This window comes from Phyllobates terribilis, unplaced genomic scaffold, assembly GCF_046119375.1.
Source record: "Phyllobates terribilis strain yellow unplaced genomic scaffold, ASM4611937v1 Scaffold_3__8_contigs__length_932513732, whole genome shotgun sequence".
Taxonomy (NCBI): Eukaryota; Metazoa; Chordata; class Amphibia; order Anura; family Dendrobatidae; genus Phyllobates; species Phyllobates terribilis.
Window position 1 is genome coordinate 416,378,144 of NW_027362763.1, and position 19,033 is coordinate 416,397,176.

At 46.9% G+C, this 19,033-nt stretch overlaps 1 protein-coding gene across 1 annotated transcript in view; it reads right to left on the reverse strand.

Moving 5' to 3' along the window:
- The window catches only part of IBTK (inhibitor of Bruton tyrosine kinase), a 108,035-nt gene that overhangs the window by 85,530 nt on the left and 3,472 nt on the right, over window positions 1-19,033 (reverse strand). Inside the window, exons 2-6 of the mRNA XM_073675619.1 lie at window positions 9,553-10,210; window positions 3,427-3,523; window positions 2,126-2,250; window positions 1,921-2,031; window positions 463-633 (exon numbers count right to left, since the gene is read on the reverse strand). Of these exons, the coding sequence (XP_073531720.1) occupies window positions 463-633; window positions 1,921-2,031; window positions 2,126-2,250; window positions 3,427-3,523; window positions 9,553-9,873 (825 nt within the window). The 5' untranslated portion in view covers window positions 9,874-10,210. The remainder of the gene's footprint in view (window positions 1-462; window positions 634-1,920; window positions 2,032-2,125; window positions 2,251-3,426; window positions 3,524-9,552; window positions 10,211-19,033) is intronic.

Here is a 19,033-nt window from a genome sequence, read left to right on the forward strand (position 1 = left end):
ATAGAGTCGTGTACATAATAGGTAAAATTCTATGATGTTCGTGGCTGGGACTTAGAATACCTTCCAGCGGGTGTGAGCTGCTTCTTCAATCCACTGGTCTGAAGGTGAATGAAGGTCGGAGGCTGGGATAGAACAGCCTGGTGCCCGGCCCTGCTCCGTAATTGAGCGTAAATGCAAATTTAAAAAAAAAAAAAAAAAAAAACTTATTGAAAAAACAATATGAAACATTGTGTTTCGGTGCAGGATTTGCATGAACAAATCCTGCACCGAAACGCGTTGTGTTATATTGTTTTTTTTTTTAAATATTCTTTTTCCTTGGAACTGTCTCATACATTCATTTACTGAGTAGCGCCCAGCACTAGACTGTTTTATCCCAGCCATCAAGGACAGGGGATAACTTAACATTCTGGGAACAACCCTATAATACATTAGATACCACACGGTGTGACAGCTTAGACAGACCTGTCTTGGAACATTATAATTTGACAGAGGAGGGAGGATGCCCAGTTGATGAAATGTGTTTAACCCAAACGTGTAAACATATCCATCTTCTGTTAGTACCACGGTATGGTCCTTGGCAGCAGCCACTTGACTACATGAATGGGTAGTCAAACCTTCCACCAATCTTGGAACCTATTAAATTAAAAGTGAAAAAAAAAACTCATCAAAACTAGACACACCTTACATTGTAATCTAGCAGTACTTGCTACTGTGGCTATGCATGGATAGTTACTGTGACGAGGAGTCACTTCTCATGGACAAGCCATGAGTAAAGGTAGTCAAGGAGTCCGAGGTCAAGAGCCAGGAGGGTACATCATAAAGAGGGAAGAGACAAAGGTGTAGTCAGGTCACAGTCCAGAATCACAATTCCAAGGTCAGAGTGCATCAAAGCAAAAGGGATGATACATACGCGTAGTCAAAAGGCAAATCCAGGGTCCAGCACCAGAAGATCAGAATGTCTGAATTCAGAACACAAAGCACAGAGAAAACACCACACCGAGCTGAAAGCTACGGCTGGCAGCTATCTGGGACTGACAGCTCAATTAAGTAGCTGGGTAATCACTTGGAACAGGGAACACTTGAAGGAAGCTCAGCACCTCCCAGACTCAGATTGGACGGCTGAGCTGTCAATCAAAACACCAACAGCTCAGCACGCTCCTGCACCAGATTGACAGCTCAGTTGTCCAATCAAAACACCAAAAGCTCAGCATGCCCTTGCACTAGATTGGACAACTGAGCTGTCAGTCACTTCGTCCAAGACACACTGAGCGGTGAAATTGTGACAGTTACATTAAAATTATCCCCTGTTCTCCAGGCCCAGCCACCTGTAGGGTGCCATATAGACCACTGGGACCATATGAGGCATGCACAAGACCTAGAAGCCATCCTGCTTGTATGAACCCAGAAGCCTACCACATATTTGTGAGCAATAGCATTGAAATGCATATTCTGATTGAGGCTTCTGTTATTCCAGCCGTCACTGGTACAGACATTTCTCTCCCTGGTGTCAGGTCTCATACAAAATAGGCACAAGGATCACCAATGGTAGAGTTCCAACTTGGAAGCAGCTCTGCATGGTTACGAGGTGGCCAGATATACCGGAGGTGGAGAGCTCTCCTACGCCGCTCTAGTGATCAGAAGCCGGTAAGTTCCAGGCTTGGAGCTAGTGTCAACCATCCTGGTTATGGCAGCAAAAAGGACCAATGCACATATAACCAACAGGAACGGCTTTGCTGGAGACATGATGTGGGACTTTAGTGAATGCGGGAACTTTCCATCTTTCAGAGTTCATGCAAGCAGGACAGCTCCTCCTTAGAGGTCTTAGTGTACTCAATGTGAATGTGATCTGCTGACCAAGATGGAGCGATAGAGGGAACATTAGATTTAGGTTACAAATGACAACATGGAGCACAGACATACCAGACATGTAAGTTCATCTCCATGACCAAGCCGACCCCCCTGACCATGGCCGCAGGTGTAGACTTGGCCTTTCTGAGACAGGAAGACTGAGTGAAATTTACATAGTACCATCTAGAAAGTAAAGAAAGTTAAAATTAGACATGACTTTTTGTTATTCTATCATCAGTTGCACACTCTCTGACTCCTTTATGAGCACTGATTTTACCTGTTTTATATATATGCCACAGCGGGGAAACATATCAACCAGTTCAGGGTGATGCTTGCTTTGCTGGTTGCCATGCCCCAAGGTAAAATTTATATTATTTCCCCAGGTGTAAAGTTCAGTGGGATCTGAAAAGAAAAAAAATTAAATATTTTATGAATGCTACACATACACGTTTATTGGTTGTAGCAAAGCAATTTAAAGAATAATAACTTAATAGAACTTTAAAGGAATAAAACAGTATTTCATATTACGGTATTTCATATTACGGCCAAACAATTACTGCAGGAAAAACAAATAATTTTATATTCAATGCAACAAACAGTCTTTTGAAATGAAAAAAAAAATGAATTCTAAAATTTATAAATAAAATAAAAAGTATTATTTTTATTATTTTCTCCAGAACACAGTGCACACAAAGTCATGTATATGGCTACAGATTGGAGAAACACAAAACCGACAAAAATAGAAGTTCAGAACATGCAAGAAAAAAATGTGGCAATACAGAGAGCACATATGCACTGACTGATAAAAGGGGTGATAACATGAAGAAATGTCCCTGCATCCACTTCCTAATGTAGCTGGAAGCCGTACAGGAGGACGAATGACAGTAACATGCTATGACATTTCTTCCTGACATCATTTGCATTAGACTCCATTCTACGCCTCTTCATGCACATTCAAGATAAATTACAGACATCTTAGGCAGTGAAAAAGTTAATAAGAACCCCACTTTAAGAATGTTGTTTTAATTGACTTAATAAATCAATAGTTCACTGGAAAATAAGTAACTTTGTAATATATCTTATCACAGAAACCTGCTTCTTTCTCCCCATAGACGGATTATTCATTCTCAAAATTCTCAATTCATGGGTAACATCTGTAATCAGTGAAAACAGATTTTCCCATTACTGAGATAGGAGATGACAATTAGTGCTCATAAAGTTCTATGGAGAACTGTTACTGCAGTGGAATTTCTTTGTCTGCATCTACCTCCTCCTTCCTCCAAACCTTCCTTCTGCATAGAACTTTATAAGCACCAATTGTCATCTCCAATCTCAGTAATGGGAAAATCTTTTTCCACTGAATACAGATTTTATCTATGAATTGAGTGGGAAAGATCAGTCCGGGCAGAGGAAGAAGCAGATTTCTCTTACATATTCCAAAGTTTCTTATTTTTATACGCACTATTAATTTTTTAAATAAAACTAAGGCATAAGGTTATTCTTTAACTATTTAATAAAGTGAACCACAATCTTATCTAAGCTGTCAAATTTTGAAGACAGAAAGATCTATGCTCTTACCACTTGCTTGGAAAACAACATAAGAAGGACGGTCTTTCATTATGAGGTCCAGTGCAGTGAATCCATCTTTATCTTGGATGTTGAAATTACTTCCATGCTTAAAGATAAAACCAGAAGATGATAAAGTAATTATCATCAATGCATAAAGCATTACAGAAAGGGAGGGTATACATGTACCACACAGCTTTCTTCCCTCAGTCAAATGGCCCTTTATCACATAAATGACAATATCTAATTTGTCAATCATGTGGTAACTCCATACATGAAAGCCTGCAGATGTGGGAAAGATGTTTAGCTGTTCAACATTGGCCAAAGAGTACAAGATATTACACAGAGGATAAAGTGACCACAGGAAGCTTCTATCACATGTGCATTTAGCGGACTGTAACTACACAGCCGTCACTTATTAGGGGCGATTTCCCCTGAAACTGGGGCCGATTTCCCCTGAAACTAGGGTCAATATGGCATCTCCAGGTATAAAAGGGAAATTGGCAATAAAGACTTTAAAGAGAAAAAAAAACAGTAATACAGGAATTAAAGAGGTGCTCTGGGCACAGAGATTATAAAAGCACTGAAAAGACTATCAGAAATTAAGAAACTTCTTCATTTACTTGGAGCTAAAATTCTGCTCGGTTTCTAAGCTGTCTCATGTAGCAGTTTCTTACTTCCTGCAAGGGCTGGTGGATTCAATTAATTCATTGGATTAATTTGCCATTTCAGTTGCCCACAATATTGATTTTGGTCAAAATTGGAATTTTATTTAACCCCTTAACGACCGCCGATCCGCATTAAAACAGCGGCCGTTAAGCGCCCTTATTCCCTCATTGCCGTTTTAAACCGGCGATCGGGAAATATGCTGTAGCGTCCCCCAGAAGCTGAAAATCTCCGGGGCCTCAACTACCGGTGGTAGCTGAGACCCTGGAGAACATGATCAGGGTCTGATTTTCCAGTCCCCGATCACATGATCGCCGTTATTCAAAAAAAAATGTGCCCGCTGTTACAATGATTTGGTCCTCTTCTGACATGACATACATGTCAGAGGAGAGAGAAATGATGTCCCCAGAGCTCCCCCGGTACCTCTACCATCCCCTGGCCCTCCGCATCATCTACCTATAAAAAAAAATGGCAGGCGTATGCGCAGTGTGCCCACCAAGATATGCCGCCTGGTACTCGGCAACAATAGGAATTTTTCCTTTTGATACACCCTATCACAGTGATCAAAAGCAAAACATTTTTAAATCAAATCCCCTTTTGTTACCCCATTAATTAGATAAAAATTATAAAATAAAAAAAAAAGATTTTTTTTCCATTCTTTGCTGTTGGGGTCGTATTAGGGTTGGGGTTAGGGTTGTATTAGGGGTTAGGGTTGTGGTTATGATGACGATATGGTGACTAGTGTTGAGCACAAGTGCTCGCTACTTGAGTTTGCATCGGGTGCTCGGGTATGCACCGAGTATCGTCAGTGCTCGAGTGACATGCTCGAATCTCTGCCCCACAGCCAAAAAAAACATGCGGGAATTGCCTGCCATACACAAGCGATCCCTGCATGTCTTTTTTGGGTGTCTAACAGCCTCAAAACATGCAGCGCGGAGACTCGAACAAGTCACTCGAGCACCCGCGATACATGGTGCATACCCGAGCAAACTCAAGTAGAGAGCACTTACGCTCAAGACTAATGACAACGTATTCAATATGATGACCTAATGTTATCAAATTCTGTGTCGTACGTCTGGGTTCAAAATGTTCACTATACCCCTTGATAAAATCCTTGAGGGGTGTAGTTTCCAAAATGGTGTCACTTGTGAGGGGTTTCCACTGTTTAGGCACATCAGGGGTCTCCAAATGCGACATGGCGTCTGCTCTCGATTCCAGCCAATTTTGCGTTCAAAAAGTCACACAGTGCTCCTTCCCTTCCGAGCCCTGCCGTGCGCCCAAACAGTGTTTTTTCCCCACATATGGGGTATCAGCGTACTCGGGAGAAATTGCACAACAATTTTTGGGGTCCAATTTCTCCTGTTACCCTTGTGAAAATGAAAATTTTGGGGCTAAAAAGATCATTTTTGAGGAAAAAAATAATAGATTTTTTATTATCACGGCTCTACCTTATAAACTTCTGTGAAGCACCTGGGGGGGGGGGGTTCAAGGTGCTCACCACACATCTAGATAAGTTCCCTGAGGGGTCTAGTTTCCAAAATGGGATCACTTGTGGGGGGGTTTCCACTATTTAGGCACATCAAGTGCTCTCCAAACACGACATGGCGTCCGCTCTAGATTTCAGCCAATTTTGCGTTCAAAAAGTCACACAAAAAAGTTACAAGGTGCTCCTTGTCATGTGCCCACACACTGGTTTTCCCCTCACATATGGGGTATGGGCATATTCAGGAGAAATTGCACAACAAATTTTCTTGTTACCCTTGTGAAAACAAAAAAATTTGGATCTAATGTGTGATGTTTCCTGGGAGCCGTGCTGTTTGGTCATGTACAGTGTTTTGGTGTATGATGCCCCTTGATGAACCTGGCAACTCAACTATGTGGGCCCTGGTCTCATCTAATAGAACGTGATCATCTGAGCCACACTTCCTCAATTAGGGTTTATAGGGGAAGTCAAGAGTTAGGGTGCAGTCAGACAATCGTATAAATCATCAGACCAAGATCAGACTGCAATGTATCATACAACATGCATAATATATATTATACAGACTCAAATATCCAGTGTCTGTGGATGGTGGATATAGGGCCTTATTTTTTTAATAACTAAAATGCATGCACAGCAATTGTCTACAAAAGAATATGGGCACCTCTGATCCATTCAAGAGACGGACTATGCAGCGCCCCATTCTCCTGGTCGCTAGCGGTCAGTTATCCCCTATCCAAGGACAGCGCATAACACGGTAATTTTGTGAATAACCATTTCATGTTATGTACAGACCGCAAGGGCTACCCCAATGTTACCCAGTGTTTCTACATGCATTTGTGTATTTCAAGTCTTATAGAGAAGCCTATAGCTATAATATCAGAGAAAAAAGCCATACCTACAGCATGCTGCATTTTGGAGAAAAAGAAAAAAAAAAGATCGGGAGGTAAAAAGGCTGCTAAAAACACCCCAACAAAGGCCACAAGTAAAGCTGTGTGTGCAGTCTATGAGCCTATTAGGCTGCCAAGTCTGAGTCAACAGCCGCTTAATGCATCAAAGTCCATGCTCGGCCTTAAGAGTACAAAGAATATGAATGGCTACAGTGGGTACAGAAAGTATTCAGACCCCTTTAAATGTTTCACTCTTTGTTTCATTGCAGCCATTTGGTAAATTCTAAAAAGTTCATTTTTTTCTCATTAATGTACACTCTGCACCCCATCTTGACTGAAAAAAATCCAAAAATTTAAACATTTTTGCAAATTTATTAAAAAAGAAAAACTGAAATATCATATGGTCATAAGTATTCAGACCCTTTGCTCAGACACTCATATTTAAGTGACATGCTGTCCATTTCCTTGTGATCCTCCTTGAGATGGTTCTACTCCTGGAGTCCAGCTGTGTTTAATTAAACTGATAGGACTGGATTTGGAAAGGCACACACCTGTCTATATAAGACCTCACAGCTCACAGTGCATGTCAGACCAAATGAGAGTCATGAGCTCAAAGGAACTGTCCAAGGAGCTCAGAGACAGAATTGAGGTAAGGCACAGATCTGGCCAAGGTTACAAAAGAATTTCTGCATTACTCAAGGTTCCTAACAGCACAGTGGCCTCAATAATCCTTATGAGCTGAAGGCTGGGACTACAACCTGTGTGGGCAAATCCCATACTCATATGGACTGTGCTATCATTTATTCTTTTGTTTCGTTGTTTTTCCAGTAAGGCTGTGTTTTTTTTTTTGCTGGACTGCAGGGCTTTATGCCATTTAATAAAGCCTGCAGAGTAAACCCGGCTTCCTGAGTCTACTTCCGGAAGCTGCCAAGCGAGTCGTCTTGCCACAATATATACACACAAACATACACGTAGATATATACAGTACAGACCAAAAGTTTGGACACACCTTCTCATTTAACGATTTTTCTGTATTTTCATGACTATGAAAATTGTACATTCACACTGAAGGCATCAAAACTATGAATTAACACATGTGGAATTATATACTTAACAAAAAAGTGTGAAACAACTGAAAATATGTCTTATATTCTAGGTTCTTCAAAGTAGCCACCTTTTGCTTTGATGACTGCTTTGCACACTCTTGGCATTCTCTTGATGAGCTTCAAGAGGTAGTCACTGGAAATGGTTTTCCAAGAATCTTGAAGGAGTTCCCAGAGATGCTTAGCACTTGTTGGCCCTTTTGCCTTCACTCTGCGGTCCAGCTCACCCCAAACCATCTCGATTGGGTTCAGGTCTGGTGACTGTGGAGGCCAGGTCATCTGGCATAGCACCCCATCACTCTCCTTCTTGGTCAAATAGCCATAACACAGCCTGGAGGTGTGTTTGGGGTCATTGTCCTGTTGAAAAATAAATGATGGTCCAACTAAACGCAAACCGGATGGAATAGCATGCCGCTGCAAGATGCTGTGGCAGCCATGCTGGTTCAGTATGCCTTCAATTTTGAATAAATCCACAACAGTGTCACCAGCAAAGCACCCCCACACCATCACACCTCTTCCTCCATTCTTCACGGTGGGAACCAGGCATGTAGAGTCCATCCGTTCAGCTTTTCTGCGTCGCACAAAGACACGGTGGTTGGAACCAAAGATCTCAAATTTGGACTCATCAGACCAAAGCACAGATTTCCACTGGTCTAATGTCCATTCCTTGTGTTCTTTAGCCCAAACAAGTCTCTTCTGCTTGTTGCTTGTCCTTAGCAGTGGTTTCCTAGCAGCTATTTTACCATGAAGGCCTGCTGCACAAAGTCTCCTCTTAACAGTTGTTGAAGAGATGTGTCTGCTGCTAGAACTCTGTGTGGCATTGACCTGGTCTCTAATCTGAACTGCTGTTAACCTGCGATTTCTGAGGCTGGTGACTCGGATAAACTTATCCTCAAAAGCAGAGGTGACTCTTGGTCTTCCTTTCCTGGGGCGGTCGTCATGTGAGCCAGTTTCTTTGTAGCGCTTGATGTTTTTTGCAACTGCACTTGGGGACACTTTCAATGTTTGCCCAATTTTTCGCACTGACTGACCTTCATTTCTTAAAGTAATGATGGCCACTCGTTTTTCTTTACTTAGAATTTGTATTCTGGCAAGAAAAAAAACAGCTAACAGTCTATTCAGTAGGACTATCAGCTGTGTATCCACCAGACTTCTGCACAACACAACTGATGGTCCCAACCCCATTTATAAGGCAAGAAATCCCACTTATTAAACCTGACAGGGCACACCTGTGAAGTGAAAACCATTTCCGGTGACTACCTCTTGAAGCTCATCAAGAGAATGCCAAGAGTGTGCAAAGCAGTCATCAAAGCAAAAGGTGGCTACTTTGAAGAACCTAGAATATAAGACATATTTTCAGCTGTTTCACACTTTTTTGTTAAGTATATAATTCCACATGTGTTAATTCATAGTTTTGATGCCTTCAGTGTGAATGTACAATTTTCAAAGTCATGAAAATACAGAAAAATCTTTAAATGAGAAGGTGTCCAAACTTTTGGTCTGTACTGTGTACAGTTTCAGGAAGAAACTGAGTATTATCTGACAGAATTGCAGGGGTGCCAATACTTTTGGCCACCACTATATATATATAAAAATCACTCCTCTATTCTTGAAATGTAAATGGCCAATCCTTAAAAGTGTCAAACATTTATCACCAATCTATTGACAAATTTGATGCCATTAGGGGTTTGACTATCGGGGCCACAATGGATAACTAGAACATTGGCCAGTTGTCCTCTGCCCCTCCTCCATGGCTGGGAGAAGTAATTTCAAGGGAGTCTATCATGAACTTTGTTGTCACCAAACCAATTACTGTTTGGCAGTTTCCCACAGCAAGATAAGTGCCACAAATATGCCAGCCGAAGAATGTATGCCACATGTCCGAGATTTCACTGCCAAAGACAGTGACGTAGTGGACCTGTAGAGATGCCATAGCCAATTCCTCAGATACGTGATAAAGGGTTGAGCCTGAATACTGTTCCCACTCTGACAGGCTTACCTTTAATAGTATCAGCGCACAATCGATATGGCCATAGAAGATACTTCTGTGTAGTGCAGTCCATCCGGATTCTTTGTCTTTGACGGACAGGTCTACCCCTTTGGCAATGAGCCAATCCAGGACGGCCTTCTTACCACATGACGCAGAAATATGACCCACATTGCGCCCCAAATCATCCTTCAGGGTAGCAGCGTTGCAGCAATAGGACGAGAGGAAGGCCTTGATTTGCTGCTCACTTCCCCTCGTGACCACAGAGATGACATCCAGCGCGTGCTGAAGTGAGCGGCAGCGCGTGGTACATTCAGGCCAGACCACATCCATACTTAGTGCACGTCAATGCTGAGAATTCCTTCACAATATATCAGAAAAAAAAAAAAAAAAGAAACCAAAAAGTGAGGCTCAGGAGGACAACAAAAGGTTTCCTTTGTGAGCGCTGGACACTCCTTTGGCACTATAACATTAATTATAAATATCCATATAAACTGTCCCCGAGCCCACAAGTATACAAAAATAGATCTCTGTAATATAGTCCTGTATTACGTTCCTGCCATTAGTCCTACAACAAGGGAGAGACGGCAGAAAGAGCAGAGGGAGGGGGTCCACCCCCCCACTCTGAGAACGTCACTTTCCTTTAAATTTCCATGATTGCAGGGTCCCCCTGTGTGGAAAGAAAAGACACGAATAATTAGTAAAAGCAAAAAATGGATGCAGGCAAATACATTACAAGACTAAAAGAAGGTACATCACTAGCAAAGGAGACCGAGAGCTCCGGTACAGGCTGTATAAAGACTCACAGGCCATTTATACTGCGCGAGGCGCTCCACTATGCGACCGGCGATTGGCTACATGTTAGCGGTCGTTTAATATACTGTTAACACAAGGAAGACCGCACTTCAGATGTGTACCGGATGATCTAGAAAAGATTCTTCAGCCTGTATGAACTGCCATTGTTCTCGGCAGCACAGGTTCTGCTCAAACAGAATGATGTGCTAAGAACTGCGAGCTTTTGTGCAGGCTAAAGATCATTTCACCCAACGAGCGTTTTGCTCATTCGTTGAGAGATTGTCAACCTATTTTGATTGCAAGGTTATCGTGACACGAGGAGTGCTTGTTCACAGTAATTGTACACTGTAAATGCACCATCAGCTGTATACTTAGCAGCAACGACAAGGCTGGATCAAGGGCTTTAGAGAGAACTTTCTAACCTAACATCTGGCACCTAATCGTCATTGCTACCAAATCTACAGTTCATGCCAGAAGCCATAACACAGCCAATGTGTATGGAACCTAAAGGCCCCCATACACGTTAGTGTAATGTTGTCTGAAACCACCGATATCGACAGGGACGGTGGACGGTCAATGTGTATAGGCGCCATCCGACTGATGGTCAGGAGAGATGTTGACAGCATACGTATATCAGATTTCGGACCACCTATCACATTTTTTTCCCCGAGATAACAAGCCAGCCAACGTGCCAGTCGTTACAAATACAGGAGCGTCGGCTGAGTGAGTGCTTCTGTGTATGTGTAGCACCCTGAGGATTCGGCTGCTACAGGGGTATTGCACCTCAACCCAGAGGTGTGATATTCCACTCCCGGGTAAGGAAGGAGTGTGGAACTGAGCTCGGTAGGCTGCATGCACTACATACATCCCATTTCCGAGGAACAGGCCGACGGTACTCCCACTTAGAAATGTGCAGGTACGACCGAGTCTGTTCCTGGCTGGAGTGGGAGGGGGGTGGTACATCCCAAGTAGTGTAGGGGCAGATAGGGGGAGCAGCCTGGGTAAAGATAGGAGCTCATTGGGTGCTGGTCACCTGAGCTCACACATAGAGGGTGTATATAAGGTGGGCACCAACTAAGAACAGGGTCAGTTGCAGAGAGAAAGTCAGCGAGCGGAGGAGAAGAGAGACCCAGAGTGAGAGAGGAGAAAGAGAGACCCAGAGGGGGAAACAGAAGAAAGGACTCTAAGACCCCAAATTAAATCCCCGGGTGAAGAGTCGGCACAGGGTACCGGAACCCAAGCTGGTGGGGGCAAAAACACACCCCAGCCAGAGACCGGAGACCGTGGGCAGCGTTTGCCACGGCCACCCACCACATCCACCACGAAGGCATACCACGTGGAGGGTCAGGGAACCCAAGGCCAAGGGTCTCCCAACAGAAGGCCCGAGGGAGCTGGACCTGGGTGGATCAATAGTGGGGACGGCCAGAGGAAAGGACAGAAGGAGAGCTCAGGGTCACGCTCCGGACTTATTTGGGGGTTGGCTGGATCCAGAACCTGGTGGACGCAGCACGGCTCGGGAGGTCACTCGAAGCTGGAGTGACCAGAACATCAGCAGTGAGTAAACATCCTAAACTGCATAACCCGACTCTGTCTCTGATTGCCGTCTATACTGCATCACCACAACTCCCATCCTCTGCACCTGATCCCCCTGAGGCTATACCCCTCCCGTTGGGGGTTATCCTATCAAGCTGCACCAACACCACCAGCCTCAGCGGACCCTGCTGCAGCGGCGGCCACAGTGACCGCAACACAACGGGTGGCGTAGTCGACATTAAGAACTTAATAACATCTGTAGGACTGCCACATACAACTGAGTTTGACACCCTGGGCACGGACCGGGTCACAGCCACTCGGAAGACTACAACCCCCATCTGATCCGGCTCCGGGTATTCCCTTGAAAGAAAGGAATATGTCCCAGGGGGCGCGTCAACTTTGGCGTAGTCGGCAGGATTACGTGCCCGCAACACCCGGGTACTGCGTGCCTGAAGGAAAGTGCAAGTTTACCTCAAGAAGAAGTCTCCTGCCGGTTCCGGAGGGTCCCCGCCATCGGACCCCATCACCAGTCGATTCCCGCCGGTTGTCCGCCATTAACAACTTTTTCCCGCCATCTGCAGAGTTTCCCGCCACTGGGAAGCGATTCCCGCCATTTCCAAAGGTTTCCCGCCTTGCCAGAGCGGACGCCATTATGGGCGTGCCAGAGGGTGGCGAGAGGCCACCTCCCATCGTGGGCCAGGACCGAAAATGGCGCCAAAAGTGGAAACCGCCCCCACCAACAGAGACTGTGATGCTAGAGGTGTCTGTCAGCGTGAAAGAACCGCCCCTGGAGCTGACAGTCACCAAGTGGCCCCGGGACCGCCCTCGAAGTGGGAGGAGACGAAAGAAAAGAACGAAGATGGGTGCCGCCTGGAGCAGTCTAGAGCGAGCGCACCCGGAGGCAAGAAGCCTGGAGAAGAGTAGCAGAGGAGCTCACCCGGAGATGGCGAGAGAGCAGAGCAGCACCGGCCCGCTGGCCAGGAGCCTGCTGGAAGAAGAGCAGAGCAGCACCGACCCGTTGGTCAGGAGCCTGCTGGAAACCACGACCCCACTAGGCCTAGTGGAGGTCCTTGCACAGCTCCCCCGAGACCGGGAGTGTGCACAGACTGCTCTGGAGGGCCTCGCACGGAGGATGGCCCGGGTACAGCGAGAGACATTGGCGGAGTGGAGCCGAGAGATGGCCCAGCAAACCAAGACCCGGAGCACGCCAGCCAAGATGAGGAGACAGACCGCCTCTGAGGATGGCGCGGGAGGACCCAAGGCCGGAGACGGCGCCGAGAAGGGAGCCGAACGCATGGAGGCAGGTAAAGGGGACGTCTATACCCCAAACCGGGACACCGCTTACCTGCCCCAGCTCCCCGTCGCAGAGCCCGAAAGTCCCCCTGCTGTGCCCGAAAACGCCATGTCACCGACGCAGACTAGGCCCCAACCGGAAGCCGCCGCCGCGACCCCTGTGACGCCATGCGCACCGACCCCGAGCGTGGCAAAACATGAAGTAACACCAGCCTGGTCGCAGGGCCTAGAATTCCCGGGCGTCGCATCACCAACAGCGCCCCCTACCTCCGCGGAGCCTCCGGCCTGGCCGCAAGGCCAGGTAGCCCAGGGCGCCGCCGTCCTAACGGTGCCCTTCACCTTCCAGGTGCCCCAGGCCTGGCCGCAAGGCCTGGGCAACCCGGGCGCCACCACCACCGCGCCCGCGCCCGTAAAACCAAGGGTGCCGCGTCTGGGAGAGGACTTGTTTGCCCAGCACACGTGGCCGGACGGGCAGCCTTTCATCTGGCCCCAGGAATATTATGGACTGGAGCACCAGAGGAGGGTTGGGGCCATGTGTGCACCCCTGATTCCGGCTCCGAAGCCCGTGATAAGGATCTCGCCCCCGCTTGAAGAGACCCAATTTGAGTGGGACCCCACCGGAGAAGATCTAATGGGGTTCACTCAAGAAACCCGGGCAGCTGCAGCGGAGCGTGCTGAGTGCTGCCGACAGCAGCTCGAGGAGTTTGCGAAGGAGCGGAGAGAGAGGCGGGTCCGGGAACAACAGGCCCAAATAAGGAGCGCCGAGCAGAAGAGCCGGACCAGGAGGGACCCCCGTGCAGAGCACAGTCCCCGCACCACCGGGACTGTAATAAAGTTTAACCTGCAGCATGGGTGGGGCTTCATCCGAGACCACAACACCCCCGGCGACGTCTTTGTCACGCGCAGAGATGTGGAGTCCCATCTGCCGGAGGGGCACAGAGGTCGTGACCTTTATATCGGGGACGAGGTCACCTTTACCCGGCACAAGTGTGCCAAAGGACCTTACGCCCTCCATGTGCATCGCCTGACAGAGGAGGAGCTGCGATGTGAGGAGGAAGAGCAAGAGGATCCGGACGGGTCTGAAGCTGAGATCCCCAAAGAAGGAGCAGGAGGAAGACGTTGTTGAGTACAGCGGAGCAGGTGCTGTAAATAGTTACCCGATCGGGGTACAAAGAAACTGTTATTGCTAATATAGTCCCCGTTGGGACCAGCTGAGTGAACTGTTCACCCGTTTACCCTTAATCCCACAGGCTGAGGACTGTGAGCAGCCATTCCCTTTCCCTCCTTAACTGGCCGAGGACTGAGAGCGGCCATATCCTTGTATATAGTTGCGCGTCCTAAAGCGCCCCCTACTGGTTTTACTGTTAAATCATCTTAAAGAAAGGAACTGTCGCACTTTGCCCGGTCAACAGTTGCCCAGTGACCGAAGGAGGAACAAGAGACGACGAGAATGTTTAATGCTGCTAATTTATATAAAGTTTTATATGTTTTATATGTTTATGTTTATATGAAAATTTTTGTATGTTTTGTGATGTTTTTGTCTTACAGCCCGAGGACGTGCTGTGGTTTACCAGGGGGGAATGTAGCACCCTGAGGATTCGGCTGCTACAGGGGTATTGCACCTCAACCCAGAGGTGTGATATTCCACTCCCGGGTAAGGAAGGAGTGTGGAACTGAGCTCGGTAGGCTGCATGCACTACATACATCCCATTTCCGAGGAACAGGCCGACGGTACTCCCACTTAGAAATGTGCAGGTACGACCGAGTCTGTTCCTGGCTGGAGTGGGAGGGGGGTGGTACATCCCAAGTAGTGTAGGGGCAGATAGGGGGAGCAGCCTGGGTAAAGATAGGAGCTCATTGGGTGCTGGTCACCTGAGCTCACACATAGAGGGTGTATATAAGGTGGGCACCAACTAAGAACAGGGTCAGTTGCAGAGAGAAAGTCAGCGAGCGGAGGAGAAGAGAGACCCAGAGTGAGAGAGGAGAAAGAGAGACCCAGAGGGGGAAACAGAAGAAAGGACTCTAAGACCCCAAATTAAATCCCCGGGTGAAGAGTCGGCACAGGGTACCGGAACCCAAGCTGGTGGGGGCAAAAACACACCCCAGCCAGAGACCGGAGACCGTGGGCAGCGTTTGCCACGGCCACCCACCACATCCACCACGAAGGCATACCACGTGGAGGGTCAGGGAACCCAAGGCCAAGGGTCTCCCAACAGAAGGCCCGAGGGAGCTGGACCTGGGTGGATCAATAGTGGGGACGGCCAGAGGAAAGGACAGAAGGAGAGCTCAGGGTCACGCTCCGGACTTATTTGGGGGTTGGCTGGATCCAGAACCTGGTGGACGCAGCACGGCTCGGGAGGTCACTCGAAGCTGGAGTGACCAGAACATCAGCAGTGAGTAAACATCCTAAACTGCATAACCCGACTCTGTCTCTGATTGCCGTCTACACTGCATCACCACAACTCCCATCCTCTGCACCTGATCCCCCTGAGGCTATACCCCTCCCATTGGGGGTTATCCTATCAAGCTGCACCAACACCACCAGCCTCAGCGGACCCTGCTGCAGCGGCGGCCACAGTGACCGCAACACAACGGGTGGCGTAGTCGACATTAAGAACTTAATAACATCTGTAGGACTGCCACATACAACTGAGTTTGACACCCTGGGCACGGACCGGGTCACAGCCACTCGGAAGACTACAACCCCCATCTGATCCGGCTCCGGGTATTCCCTTGAAAGAAAGGAATATGTCCCAGGGGGCGCGTCATATGGACGGAGATGATTTTTGGCCAAACAATCAGCCAAAGCATCGATCGGGCAACAGCAATCTAATGTTTATGGCCAGCTTTAGGCTACATCCCCACATCTGTGTGAATTTTACCATCCGTGAGAAACGGACCATCAAAAAAAAAAGGAAAAAAAATAAAAAAGAAATTGTGGAACATCATGTTTTTATCCAAATTGATCAATAAGCAACAGATCTGTGAGACAAAGATACAAAGGAGAAACCTTCCAATTTACATCTGTGTTTCCCCATAGACTTGAATAGCTGATTCTGGTTCACAAACACGGTCAGAATACGACCTGCTCAAAGTCTCACACATAGATAGACTAGTGATGATATGCTCGAGTGCTTGCTACTTGAATTGATCATGCTGGACACTCGGACGGGCTCGACTCGAGTAGTGAGCATAATGGAAGTGAATGTGAAACTCAAGCATTTTTCCGGAGGACAGGGTCTCTCTCTCGAGTTCTACAACTCACAAAGAGTCCGGCTGACAGAGGAGCCCCAGTGCCCCCAGCAGGGGAATACCCCGCTTCAGTGAGATGATTCAAATGACCTTCTTATGGGGACCAGAGCACCCGAGCGCCACGCGATACTCGGCACTGCTCTACTCGATTGAGTGCATCGAAGCCGAGCACACTCGCCCATCACTAATAAAGATCAATGAAACTCTATGAACTCTCCGAGAAAAAAAGCACAAGTCGTCTCACATGAATGTGTGAATGTAGCCTAAGTGGAAGCCATACATAAAAAGACATACACCGTAATATATATTTTCCAAAAAATCTCTGCTACTCTACTCACAAAGCAAGTATTATATGGAAAAACTAAATCTGGACATATCTATAAATCTTGGTACACTTCACATTCTAATGTAAGAATATGACAGCTATAGAGAGGTATGGTGCTACAGAGACACTACTCATACCCGCCACTTTCTGTCCTGTGCCAGTCACTGATAGAGTTAGCACTACATGCCAGTCAATCTTACAACTCCCTAAATGAGCTGCCGATCTTTGGGAGACAATGTCCAGAGACCTCACCGATCATGAAGAAGACTGCACACAAGCACTCACTATTGAGACGGTGCAGCGCTCCGTCCGTCAGCTCATGCCGGAGCCGAGCGCTGCAACCTGTCAAAATTAGCACTTGTGAGCAGTCTTTTGCGTGATTGTTAGGGGTCTCAGGACCATCACCGATCTGCAGCACATTAACCCAAGTGCACACGATAATACCCTTGAAAAAGATGTTTCAGTTGCAATAAATTTCAAAAAGTATTGCACCCCATCTACTACAAAACATAAAAATACAGCTGCTGCAGAACTTCATTAAGAAAAGAATAATGGAAGGGGTTCATATCAATCAGTTAGAGCATGTTGGACAGGTAGCGCCCCTTACTCTTCAAACAGAGGTTCTGCAGTAGATGAGCTGTTTATTATAAGAAATAAAAGACCCCCTACCAGAAATTATTAAAGGGGTGTTCTGGGGACATAAAGCGATTTGAATGTTTTCAAAACAGATAATTGAACTTTGATTATATGAGCTGCGCTGCCGTTCTGATTTCAGTGCTCGTCCTGTGGTCCAGGACCCAAGTTCCGCACTACCTTTGAGAGAATAGATATGTGATGAAGGGGGCTGGCTAACCCCCTTCTCCATCAGTGCAGATGCCTAGACAGAGACGCTGCATGGCTTATCTAATGAACGGAGCCTGACTGCCCCCTCCCTTCATACACGTCACCACAGGGAACATGTCTGTAGAAACGTAGAAGTGGAGCTGCCGGCCTGAAATTGGGACATCAGTTCCCAATTAGCAAATTCAATCGTTGTTCATTTGCAACACGTCCAAATAAGTTATGTCCCCGGACAATCCTACTGAAGACTGTTAGGTGTCTACAGGAACTTCAACGTCTCCAAATCTATATACGCCACCTTGTGGTTATACATGGTCATGAGGAGTAATAACAATACAAGTTACAGTAGGGTTTGCGGTGTCCTATGGAATTGATCACATTAGAGTTTTGGGTCAGGGTCTTTTCTTGCATACATAAATCCTCATGTCACACAGAACTGAATAGTACACTGACTTGTTTCAGGAGAATAAGGGCACAATATGGTGTGAATAGTGCCGACTAGTGATCACAATGCCCATATCACATATAGGGCGAAGTGTAATACATAAATCCACAGCATATCTGCCCTATGTGAACACAAGCTCTAGGTCTGCACATTGTAAAGTATTCCAAGCCAAGGACAAGGCTGTGTCCATGCCTACGGAAGCTGATCACCTCTGCAGGACCTATTTGGCGGATGACAGCCGCTCTACAAGGTTGATTAGCTGCCATGTATGAGGATGATCACCACTGCAGGACCTATGAGGCTGACGACAGGTGCTCTACAAGGCTGTGTCCCTTGTATGAAGGTGATCACCTATGTGGCTGGTGACAGCCGCTCTACTAGGCTGTGTTCCTGCCATGTATGAAGGTGATCACTTTTGCAGAACCTCTCTAGGACCTATGTAGCTGATGACAGCTGCTCTACAAGATTGTGTGCCTACCATGTGAGAAGCTGATCACTTTTGCAGAACTTATGTGGCTTATGACAGCCGCTCTACAAGGCTGTGTCCCTGCCGTGCAGGAAGCTGATCACCTCTGGAGGACCTATGTGGCTGGTGACAGCTGCTCTACTAGGCTGTGTCCCTGCCATGTACGAAGGTGATCACCTATGTCGCTAGTGACAGCCGCTCTACAAGGCTGTGTCCCCTGTATGAATGTGATCGCCTATGTGGCTGATGACACCACTCTACAATGTTGTGTCCCTGCCATGTATGAAGGTGATCACCTCTGCAGGACCTATGTGGCTGGTGACAGCTGCTCTAGTAGGTTGTGCCCCATGTATGGAGGTGATCACCTGTGTGTCAGATGACACCCATATACTAGGCTGTGCCCCATGTATGGAGGTGATCACCTATGTGGCTGATGACACCCCTCTACAATGTTGTGTCCCTGCCATGTATGAAGGTGATCACCTATGTGGCTGGTGACAACTGCTCTACTAGGCTGTGCCCCATGTATGGAGATGATCACCTA